At 33.8% G+C, this 12,373-nt stretch overlaps 2 protein-coding genes across 7 annotated transcripts; both read right to left on the bottom strand.

Annotated features, from left to right (window-relative positions):
• Positions 1–1,011: 1,011 nt before the first annotated feature.
• LOC145072955 (putative serine/threonine-protein kinase PBL28) lies at positions 1,012–8,299 on the bottom strand. 6 transcript variants are annotated; one of them, XM_079019469.1, is made up of 9 exons: positions 8,019–8,298; positions 6,605–6,759; positions 5,528–6,463; positions 5,312–5,437; positions 4,706–4,806; positions 3,310–3,646; positions 2,853–3,041; positions 1,946–2,046; positions 1,012–1,540 (listed from the first exon to the last, which is right to left on the bottom strand). In XM_079019469.1, the coding sequence occupies exons 3-9, from the start codon at positions 6,422–6,424 to the stop codon at positions 1,102–1,104; spliced, it is 2,190 nt and encodes a 729-aa protein (XP_078875595.1). In that variant the 5' UTR covers positions 6,425–6,463; positions 6,605–6,759; positions 8,019–8,298; the 3' UTR covers positions 1,012–1,101. The 6 variants fall into 6 exon arrangements, 5 of the variants coding, with proteins under 5 accessions (XP_078875595.1, XP_078875596.1, XP_078875594.1 ...); XM_079019470.1 differs by lacking the exon at positions 6,605–6,759 and having other exon boundaries at positions 2,853–3,037; positions 3,306–3,646; positions 8,019–8,299; XM_079019468.1 differs by lacking the exon at positions 6,605–6,759.
• Positions 8,300–8,723: 424 nt separating this feature from the next.
• On the bottom strand, positions 8,724–12,078 carry LOC145074982 (putative disease resistance protein At5g66900). The gene is made up of 5 exons (XM_079021290.1): positions 11,172–12,078; positions 10,704–11,107; positions 10,251–10,612; positions 9,958–10,172; positions 8,724–9,857 (listed from the first exon to the last, which is right to left on the bottom strand). Exons 1-5 carry the CDS (start codon positions 11,920–11,922, stop codon positions 9,076–9,078), a joined length of 2,514 nt encoding a protein of 837 aa, XP_078877416.1. The 5' UTR covers positions 11,923–12,078; the 3' UTR covers positions 8,724–9,075.
• Between the last annotated feature and the right edge of the window lie 295 nt (positions 12,079–12,373).

The raw sequence follows: 12,373 nt of genomic DNA on the forward strand, positions 1-12,373 counted from the left end.
CGTATGTACCCTTTCAAAGGGTTTGCAAGACCTAACATGCCATGAAGGCCTTCTAAAATCTTAGCACAAAAAATTCAACATTTGCGAGATAGAAACTCATACATCCATAAGAGGTCCCGAACACCAAACATCGACGAAAAATGGGAAAACTCCCTTTTGGCTACCCATTTCACCTAAATCAATTTTTATATTAAAAACTAAAAACAATAAAGAAAATACATAAAATAGAGCCAACCAATCACATGAGGAGAGAGAGGGTTGTGTACCCTCCCCTCACCCTTTCCCCGCATTGCCTAAACCACACCCCAGGGTAGTGTAGTAGGGTGCGGTTCCGATTCCCCTCACCCTTTCCCGCACCACACCTTCGAGCCTAAGAACTAATTTGAGTGGTACATGCTAGGGAGGGACTCAAGCATTAGAATCGTCTTTCTAACACCAATCAAAATATAATTTTGAAATCAAATCGCGATTTCATAATTGTTCGATGCAAAAATCAAACGTCAGCAAGTAAAATAGGGATGTGTTTTTCCTTGAGAGATTAAATTTATGGATTCAATGCTTCTCTTTACCACAAATCTGATTTCACCTTTGAATTTCTCTAATGTATCACTTCAAACCTCCTAACATGATTATCATGTCTCAACTTTCTATTTTCACATCTTCACCGCAAAAGTTGCTATAATTCAAGTGTTACCCATATTGAATTGACGTACTCGTTTTCATATTAACACCTGGTTTTACATTTAAACGACATTTAAATCTCTTGTAATTTTCACACCTTGAATACTTTTCCCACCAAAATTTCAATAAATAGATACCATTTTACCATTGGATTATTCATTGTTGAATTGAAATTTAACTCGTCTACCTTTGTAGCTAAAGACATTGATATGTTGATAATTTAGCAACAGACTTTAGTTAGTTGATAAAAAGATTGTCAAAATTTACGGTTTTCCTAGTAGTGATGGTTAAATATACCTACTGTTCACATAAAAATCAATAATAAACTCCTTATTAAATAATAGCATAGGGAACCTTATTTAATTTCTTTCCATTGGTAATATTGTTAATACAAGATGAATAACGAAAAGAAAATGACATTTACAACGGCTTAAACTCTATCCCTTGAATAACAAGGCCAACAAACTGTGTAACTTTAGATCCACGACATTCAAGACACATTTTAATAACTTGTGTGTCTTTGGTTGAAACTTCACACAATGTAAGGTCCATCCAACCATCCTTCCTCATTTTTGGATAACCTTTTATTTTGTGGGAGTGTGATGACTTGTCGTACTTTTCATCAGCCATGGATCGGAAAATAGGGGTAGGAGGAGCAGGGACTAGATAGTAAGATTGAACATAATTACTTGATCCCGTACTCCGAATTGTTATGAAATCCTCAAGCAAAGAATATTGGTCTGGTAGTCTGTATATGAGATGACATGAATAACTTGTCTCAAGGGACAACAATTCTGATTTGATTTGAAAATCAATGGTCAACTTGTGACTGTCAATAGACTCAGCCACCACTTGGAATCTGTAGAATAGTAAAAAAACATATGAATGATTATAAATTCTAGTATAGCATGATGAAGCATATCATACATGGGATTGTAAGTAGTATGCGTAAACAATTTCACATTCTCTTAATTTGTAACTTTCTTACACAACAAAATGGTAATTTCGGTTGTTTGAGACAACCATGCATGCTTTTATTATATGGCAAAACATAATGTATACTAACTATACCCGAGTTTAAAATGAATAACAAACTTTCTTTGTGAACATTTTGGAGTTCCTGTAAATAAGAAATTGATATGGCATGCACATTATTCAATTTAAATAATAAGGATCATCATCAATTTGTACAACCTGCACCATTACCTCGTATGATCAAGTATTACTAAACTAAACAAATTTGTTGAGAAAAAAGAGTGACAACCTTGATTCTGGTAGAGACTTCCATATCCAGTCACGCTCTATCAGAATGGATCTAGCGGATATCATTAGACGTTTCTTCATATTTTTGCTAATAGAAATCCACTGATCAATATATATATATATAAACAATTATCAAAACTTTAGTTAGATAGTAAAGGGACAAAACTTTTGTAAATTATAGTAGTATTAATTATTAAGATATACTTCATGAATAGTGATGATATGTATCTTTAAATAACAAACTTCTGGCTCTTTTTCAATTTTATCTCTTAAATATTACAATCAACGGTTTCTTGTTAAAGCAAAGCAGGAGGGAGTTTAGATGGAATAAACCGATTATGGGAAAAGTCAACAACTATTTATAGAGTCTGGCTGGAGCGTTCCATATAAGGGTCAATCTTGAAAAACGTGTGGTTTTATTTCTTTTGTTGGTTACCCCTTATGTAATGTCCATGACAAGATACGTTGCCCTATTAATTAAAGATTTTTGGATTTCTTTATTCAGATGGTTTGGTATGGTTTGGTTTGGTGTGTTGTTTCCTCCAATGCTTTATATTAAGGATTTGTTCTCCATCTCTCATCTCACACAGGTTTCACCGACATCTTAAAACTTAAAAGGGGTTGTGATATTTTCTTTAAATGGTCAAATCCAATTCTAGGAACACAAGAGTTCATTCCAACGATGTCTCTTAATCTTTCCTCCGCTCTTGGTAGATGAGGTTCAAGTGGTGTTGTTATTGTTGATTAATAGACTAAAGAATAGAAACTTAGGTGAGGTGGATTAATTTGTGTTGTAACTCTTTGTTTCTCTAGTTTCTCGTTAGTTAGTTAGTTTGTTTCTTAATTTAATTATGATCATTAAAGAAACAATTTTTCAAGCACTTATAGAATAGGAACATAGAACATACCTTTTCGCCCTCGTGGATGAGAAAGCCTTTGCGAAGAAGAAAGTAAAAATCCTTCTTAGTTGTCCACTGTAAATTATCTTTTGACAACCTGATTAAATCCATATAATCTAGTATCATCTTTTGTTCCAACTCGGTGTCCAAACCTGATCTTGACCTCGTATGTTTTCCCTTTCGATCTCCACGTGCTTCCTAAAAGTAGATACTTGTTGTGTTAAATTTACAATTATTTCATAAGATCAAGAAAATAGTTCCTATTAATTACACATATAAAGCCTTATATTGACGTAAATTTCATTATCTTGATTTGTGTATTTACATTAATTATCTGATGACCTTTATTCCACTCCGAAATGTATAGATATTCAGTGTACAATTTTGAAAAAAAAGCTAAAACTTGAAACTATAATAAACTTGGGTAACAATGGAAAAAACCTAATGCATTTTGTCAACAACTTACATGCTCCATGGGTCGAAATTCAATGCCTTCTAAATGACGCCAACGACTTGTAATAGCAAATTGTAAGAAGTCAATTTTGAATTCATGTTCCTCTTTGTAACTAGTAAACCGATATAATTCAGCCATTAGCCACCCATCTTTTCTCAGTTGCACAATGTGTGACTTTGAATAGTGGGTCTCCTCTTTCAATTTGTATATGAAGGGTACATATATCCCATATTTGTTAATTTCATGTTTGAAGACAAGGTTTATGGTGTACGTGACATGTGGTGACAAGAATCGAGTCCTCACTTCTACTTTGAAATCAGAGGAAAATGAAATGAAAATATTTGAGAACCTGCACATATCGCAATCACATGTACTTAAATAATTAAAGAGGGAAGAGAATGGAGCATTATGGTAGTTTTTGGTATGCAGTAGTTAAAGAAGGAATAGAATAGAGCATTATGGTAGAATGAAACAAAATCTTGCTTGTTTGCCACAAAGGTGTGGAATAAAGCATTCCTTAAGCAATGTGATTCCCTCTCCTAACTGATTTTCATTCCATGAGGGAGAGCTGTTTTCCATGGAACGGAATGACACAATGAGTTATTCAAATATGTTGTTTGTTATTAATAAAAAGAAAACTAAATAAAAGAGAACTGCTAAATACAGAAAAATAATGTTATTTTATAAATAAATAAAAAGTTAATTTAATACAGATAAATCATCAAATAAAGTACACATAAGCATATTTCATTTTGTTCAAAACACATATTTATGTTTCACAAAAAGTTAAAAAAAGAATTATCTATGAACCAAAAAAAAATTATAAAATAAAAATAAGTCAATACCATGAAATCTTTAAATAATATTATCACTAAAAATATTTTTTTTAAATACTTAATTGAAGTTTTAAAAACTTCATAAAGATCAATGAAAAACTGTAGATTATATGAATAAGCATAATTTATAACTACAGTATATATCATCCCATTCCCAAAGGAATAAAAAAAACACACCTCCTCAATGGAACGAAAACCATCCGGGAGAAAGAATCGCAATCCATGAGAAATCCTTCATTCATTCCTTAGTGGATTTAACATATGATGTGTTCATAGATTACATGATAGAACATGAAATGATATTAACATAAATAGAATAATATAATAAAACAGAAGAATGATATTAATATAAACATTAATTATATAATAACAAAATAATAATGATAATAATAATAATAATAATAATAATAATAATAATAATAGTAGTTATTATTAATAAAAAAACAGAGTAAAAGGAAGGGATTTAACATATAATGTATTCATATGATAGAACATGAAACTCTTAAACATCTTATTAAATCCAAATATCCAATCAGCATAAACATACTGATTCACTAAGAGAAGTCACCAACCGTGAATAATCATCACTGCAACGAATAAACCTCCCTCCATGTATACATTCTGCTGCAGATATCATTTCATGAAATTGTTTGTTTTTATTTATTTTAACCCACTGCCAAATAAACACATTCAGTTTAGTATGAAAGTGAAGTCTCGTTTAATGAAATCCAAAAGTTAACTGCATAAAAGGTAAGCAACTTAAACAAATAGGCATCAACCTAATCAGCCTTTAGTTTTCTACTTTTAGTAATCAATAATATATATGTAGTAGTAAAACACCCGTAAATTTAGTGATGACTCGGATAGATGACTTTCTTTGACAAAGGTTATTGAAAAAAAAAATTACATGAATGATTGAGTATATCTTCTTTCATGGTCGAGGTATTTTGAGAAATGAAATTTTTGATTTGACACCCATTAGCATGCAATTTATTAAAAAAAAGAGAGAGACTTCTAGTTTAAAGCACATTAATATGTTTGCTTAAACACATATTTTTTTAATTACAAGCATCTTAAACGTTATTTGTTCAAATGAAACTGTGACAAAGCTTCCAATAAACTATGTTTTTCTTGGAAAGAACATATCACATGATACAAATATATATATTGTTAATTACCCTTTTGCCCTCATCAACAAGGATCCCTTTGGAAAGAAGTGATATGAGTTCCTTTTGGGATGTGTAGGATAGTGGAGGTACAGCACGTTCTAACATCTCGATTAGAGGGACGTTGCTATTGATATTCTGTAGAAATATTTTGTTTTAGGATTTGTATTCTCTGAAAAACAGAATATGATATACATGATTTTAATGACAAAAGAAATGCTTAGTTACCTGTTGTTCATGTGCAATCTGAAGTTCTTCCACAATCTCATCCATTGTTGGTCGTTCTTTACGCTCTCTACTTGTACATCGATTGGCGATGGTTGAAAAGGTTATCAAAGAATCCCATTCTATTTCTTCCTTTATATGTTGAAAGATAATACCATCTAATTTCTTTTCATCACAACATTTTTTCCACCAACTTACTAAACTTGTATGTTTATCATTATGATACTCAGTGCATAATCTTCCACACATTACTTCAAAGAGTACAACTCCAAAGGAATACACGTCAGACTCTTTTGATAGAAAGCCCATTTCCCAATACAACGGATCACAATATCCAACTGTGCCAACAGGATTGGAGACAACAACTGTGTGTGGTTGGTTTGATACGCCAATCTTTGACAATCCAAAATCAGAAACTTTAGGAGTCCACTTGTCATCCAAAAGGATGTTGGAGCTTTTAATATCACGATGGAGGACTCTTCCTTGAGGTTTCTTAGGATCATGAAGGTACTTTAGCGCACGTGCAGCCTGAAGGCATATATCAAGGCGTTGAGTCCATGTAAGACTAACATCACTTATATAGCGATCAAGGCTTCCACGAGAGGCATATTCGTACACAAGGACTCTCTCGTCGCCCTGAATGCAAAAGTGCATGAGAGAAACTAAATTTGTATGTTTTAATTCGGAAAGCATTGTGATCTCCTTCCAAAACTCAGTGTTCCCTTGTCCGAGTCTACGGTCTAAGCGCTTGAAAGCTACCATGGTTGGTGTTGAAAGTGAGAGTTCTCCTTTGTACACCGGACCGAACCCACCACGTCCGATTAGTCTGTCGTGACTAAAGTTTCCGGTGGCAGATATTATGTCTTCCATTCGAATTTTGAGGTGATCAAAATGTTCCATGACCGATTGAAAAAGTTGTATGCAATAGCTTGAACGTACCTTTAAAAAAAAAAAAAGCTACATCAAGTTTTGACAAGTCTTTTTGTTTAGGTGCACCAAGAGATCAACAAATGACATACCAAGCTTAACCTAACATTTGTTGTTGGTTTTACAGTTTTAGAGCGTAATATTACAGGCTACCTGAGATTGAAGTATGTGAGATCGGGTCAACTCTATTTTGGAGTGTTTTATTACCAAGTGATCACCAATAAGCTATCTTGATGTCAGGATGGTCCTAAGGAATTTAATGCCCGGGACGAAAAGATATGCCCATTTTTATACCATAGATGATAGAACTAAAACAAACAGATATAAGACAGTTATTTTCTATTAGCAAGCTCATTCATACAAACAAAAACTTATTAGCTCCTAGAATCTAACATTTATTTATAGATCCTTGTTAGAAATTAACAATGTCCTGTTGCCATTTATTTTTTTTCTATTTTGAGCTCCAAATATTTCAAACTGTAATGTTAATAAACAATACTTAAGCATAGAATGATGAAATCTGGAATATGCTTTTGTTTCTTTTTTGTTTGCTAATCATACCAAATACCAATAACACTTAGCACCTTCTTTTTCAAGATGACATCAATAATATGAAAAATGTAAAAATTGGTAAGTGTTAACAAGTAACATAAAAGTAAAGCAAAAAAATCCCAACTCTTTTAAAATATGTTGAATAATCCTAAACTCTTAACAATTTTGCTATGAAATCACCCTCTCAAATAAGATCAACAAGAACTCACTAAATAGTACTGAATACAAAGAAAAGCAGTGTAATAATACTTTGGGAAATATTAGTCAATACTCAATGATTTTGGTGAATACAAAATGAAACTCTGATGATTATATCCCCCCCTCATTATTCCCAGCATATATAGGCTAAACCTCTAACAAATATAAAACGTAAATTACCCAAAATGCCCTTCCACTACCAAAGATTCCCCAGCTATATTTAGCTCAATTTAATTAACTGTTTTTCCATTTCTACCCCTAACAAACATACTAAGCTGAAGTGGATGAGTAGCAATAGAACTAATCATCTAAACAAAGCAAAATAATTTGTCAGTAAACTAAAAGTCAAAAACAGAAAAACATTTTGTTTATGCGAACTATGAAATACAAAGAAACAACAAATACAAAAAAAAATAACGACCTAGTCTAGTCAACAAAGACAAAAAGCACAAAGGACAAATACCAACACACACTACAGTGTACTATTTCCTATAGAGCAAAAATGAGTTGAAAAGCAATCAAGTTATACAGACAACTTTCACATATATGAAATAAAAGCAAAAAGCCTTTAAGCATCTACAATATTAAAGCTTTTTCATGCCATCAATATGTCCACTACAGTAAAGCTATTTCACTAGGCTTTTTCGTTGGGCGCCGTTAACAAGGTATTATTTGATGAGTGTAATATACTAAAAGCAACAAAATACAAAGAAAACGATGAAAAAGAAACCAATAAACTTTTTCAAAAAAAAAAAAACTTTTGAGAAAGCTATGAATCAGATCAGAGAAGAAGAGAATGAAAGTGAGAAGAAGAAACCTTGTAGTTGTGGTCGGAGATGAGTGGAACCAGAGCAACGACGAGATATATATGATGACAAGTATAAAGTATTTGAGAGAGCAGCAGGAGGAGGCATCAGCTATGAATCAGATCAGAGAAGAAGAGAATCAAAGTCAAAGTCATACTCATACAAGTCGGTCTGCTAGATGGAGTGAGAGCGTTGACCGGTGAGGTCATGTTACCAAAGTACGAATTCGGTCTCCTCATCTTCTCAAAATCGGCTTTGCCTTCAATTTCTTTTAGATTTTCATTTTCTCTTTTACCCATTTTTTTACTTTATGAAATGAAGGTTTGGTCAAAAGTGACAAAAGTCGATACCTATTAGATTTTGTAGCCCTCGAATGGCTTGGGCCGGCCCTTCACGGCTCATATGATATCAATACATCTGTATAATATCCAATTCTTTTTAATATTTTATTGTCTATTTATATTTATTATTTCAGTTAGTGTCGCTTTAATGATGTTTTTATAATAATACTGTTTTATATATTTTGTAATACTATTTAAAATACAGTTAGTTGATAGAGAATCTAAAGAGTTTTTGAAAAAATTTATATAAATATGATATTTTGTTGTAATATATAATTACTATTTATGCTTGTATTGTCATTGTTTTGGTATTATTATAGTTTTGTATCATTGTAACCAGTATTATTTGTAAAAAAAAAAATCTAACAAACATCGTCAAAGAAAACTATTTCTTTATATGTATGTTTTATCTTGGAGTACAAGGACTCTAGAACATTAATTGCCAATACAATGCTTTCAACTTAACCTCAACTTTGACATGTTGGAGAAACCAAATGGTTTGTTTTGGTTGGTTTACAAGACAACTACTCATAAACACGATGAAAAAGAAAATCAAGAAAACTATGAAGATTAGAGATGGCATAAGTTGCAAGTGTTAGTAGGTCAGTTTTGAAGGATATATAGATACAGTCAACTAAACAGCAGCAGCAACGAGGGGAACTTGAGATGAAGACCAATGATGATTACCATATGATTTCCAGGGCTTCAAGAATCAAGATTATCTTAATTAATCTTCTTCCACCAGATGTATCTCCACGTTACGAAACTCCCGCCATTGATAAGAGATTTGTTCATTGCATACCACATGTGTATGAGATAGGTCCTTCACAGATGGTGGCAGATGATCAGGAGGGAGTCCCTTACAACCTGTCATGTAAATCACTCGTAGACCACCTAGCTTTCCTATTTCATCTGGCAACTTGCTCAACCTTAAACAATCTGAAACGTCAAGAATGCTTAGCTTCTGAAGTCCCGAGATCGATTCTGGCAACTTTTCCAGTTTCATGCAAGAACCAAGACTCAGTGTTTCCAAATTCGTCAAGTTGCCAAATTCTTCTGGAAATCCACTCATTTGGATGCAGTTTGTGATGCTCAGCTTCTTGAGGCGCACACTTGTACATAATATCCCCGGGAATTCGACCAGATCTTGGCAAGAATCGATCTCTAGCTCCAGTAACCCTGGCAGGGTATTCGGGCCGACTTTCTCAAAAGCATTGCCGATTTTACACATTATAAATGAAGCTTTCTGCAAGTTTAGGAGTGGTAAAATGGAGCTACTTATTGCAACACGTTCAAGCCTAATCCTTGTTAAATTGTATGAACAGCTGAGAAGGTGAAAATTATCAATTTCTGTAGGGTATAAACAATGGTTTGTGAGATTTAGAATCTTTAACTTTTGCATTCCAGCCAAGAAATGGGGTAAAGTGTATGTATTTGACATGAAGTTCAAGACCAGAACTTCAACATGTGGGACTTTCATGTTCCACCATTGTGAGGAAAATGACTCTCCTGCAATCAGTTGATACAAAAAAAAAAAAAAAAAAAGTTGAGATTCAAACTCTCACACTTCCTCATCTTCCATTTAAAAACTTTATGAAGGAATAAAAACCTGTGGAAATAGACAATATGCGTGCTTGCATAGGTTCTTGGACTTTTTCAATTGATGTGGGTAGATCTTCTCCTTGTGCATTTATAATCAATCTACTCCTTTGTGGTAAAGGTAGTTTGGCATTCAAGTGAATAGCAAGTTTCCTCAGCAAATCATGCTGTGTCACGAAGTGTTGGTTGCAATAGTTAGCTAATGCCCCTGACTCATTCCCAAAACTAAACAATTCAGGGATTAGTCTACAACAATGAAATTCAAAAGATTTCAGATTAACAAGTGTAGGGTGACTCACATACCCTGTGGTCATAAGATTAAGATTGACAAGATCTCTGTGGTTAAGTTCAAAAATCTTGGCGAGGGTGTCCACACCATCATCATCATGGTTGTACAACTCCACCCACATGTTTAATAGGGCGCTAACTGGGATCCTTTCATCTTCAGGGAATATCCCCAAATCCAAGAAACATTCTTTGAATTCGTCATCCAAGGCCTCAAAGCTTCTTTCTAGAACCATAAGTACATCCTTGTGTAAATCTAGAACCGGACTATCTTGAGATAACTGTCTTAGCATGGATTCCCATACTGACTCGTCCTTCCCATTTAAGGCTCTGCCAATCATAGAAAGGGTGAGTGGATGTTTCTTACAACATGTTACCATCTACATGGAAGGAATACATGCACAAACAAGTTAGTCCCAAAACCAAGTAGCAAAAGAAAAAAAAAAAAAAAAGAAAGTGAAGAAAACTTACCTGACTCACTAGCTTATCATTAATAATTCGACTGGGTCTCAATTCGCATTCTTTAAATGCTGAGTGGCAAAAGAGAGTTTTAGCATCTTTCTGGTTTAAAGGGTCCAATTGGAAAACATCATAGTTCGGAAAGGCAGTCGTAGATGTGACCAAAATCTTGCATCCTCTCTTTGTAGATGGAAAGTTTTCAATGAAAGAATCAGACCACACATCATCTAATACTAGAAGCATAGGACCTGATACTTTCTCATCCAAAAAGCTCTCCAGTTTGTTTTTTGCATCTTCATTGCTTTCAAACAGAACTTGCAGGCCGGAGGAATTTGGATTAAAGAGATCATTCACGATTACCATCAAATTGGGTGTTTCTGAAACTGTCACAAATAAAATATTCTCCCCAAATTTTTCTGTTGAATGTAAGAGACGATAGTTAAAAACCCTAAAAGATGAGTCACAAATGTGATGGATTACCTTCAATTCCAGGATCGTGGCATAGCATTTTCACCAAAGTCGTCTTTCCACATCCGCCAGCAGCGGCAACAACCAGTACCGACCGATAATCATAATCCATTGAACTACCATCACCACCACCATCGATACCTGCAACAACCTCCGCCTTCAGCTTCTCCAACAACTCGTCAAATGGTACAATTCCACTCGGAAGTGCTGGAACCCGCCAACCATACTTTTCTCTTTCCATGTTTTCACATCTCGATTGTTCTATTCTGAATGAAGACGACAGAGAACCACTGCGATTACGGACCCCACCTGTTCTCAGTCGGGTATCTTTCGTTAAATCCGAAGGTAAACTGTCCATTTTCAGCTTTACATTGTTTACCTCTAAAAGCGTCTCCCTAATGTTCCGACTCTGCAAAGCTTGAACTTCAAATTCAAAGAATCGTAGGAAGTTACCGTTGATATCTTTTAACTTCTGTCGGTAGGATGACTTCTTGATGATATTCCACTTTACTTTGGAACATTTCTTAACAAGTTTTATCGCTCTTTGCATTTCATCTCTTAACATCTTCCACTCTGCCTCTGGACGATCTAGTTTCTGATTCATATTAACTGTATCCTGAATGATCGGTGCAATTCTCTCTAAGGTGAGAACGAGTAGTTTCAGTTCTGGCTTGAAATTGGTCGTGGTTTGTGCTACAGATATTGCCAGATTAGCTAGTGTGGAGATGGATTGGGAAATATTGGGATCTTTCAAAAAAGCCATTTCTTGTGGCTTAATCTGAAATCGGCATATTCTTGTGGCTTAATCTGAAATCGATATAAAAATGGACAGGAAGAGGAGATGGATATACGAAGATGTTGGAAACAAAACAGAGCTTGAGGTTGACAGGAGATCCGAGTCAACGCGACTTCTAAGTAAGAACAGACAGTGACGTAGTGTGATAAAAAAAAATAAAAAATAATAATAATAATAATAATCAACCGTAGGTAATAATGACATTCTCTAACAAAACTGTAAATTTGGTCATTGTGGTTTGCAAAAAAATTTTGAACGGTATCTAAAAAGTTTTCAATTTATACAGAAGGTCTAAAATTAAGGTTTGTCTGGGTTTTTAGTCCAAAAAAACTTAAAAAGACGATTATACCCTTTTATTTATTTATTTTTAATTTTTTTACAATTATTATAATACCATTTGAACTTAAAAATAAAAAAA

This window comes from Lactuca serriola, chromosome 9, assembly GCF_051521515.1.
Source record: "Lactuca serriola cultivar US96UC23 chromosome 9, Lser_US96UC23_V15, whole genome shotgun sequence".
NCBI classification, from domain to species: domain Eukaryota; kingdom Viridiplantae; phylum Streptophyta; class Magnoliopsida; order Asterales; family Asteraceae; genus Lactuca; species Lactuca serriola.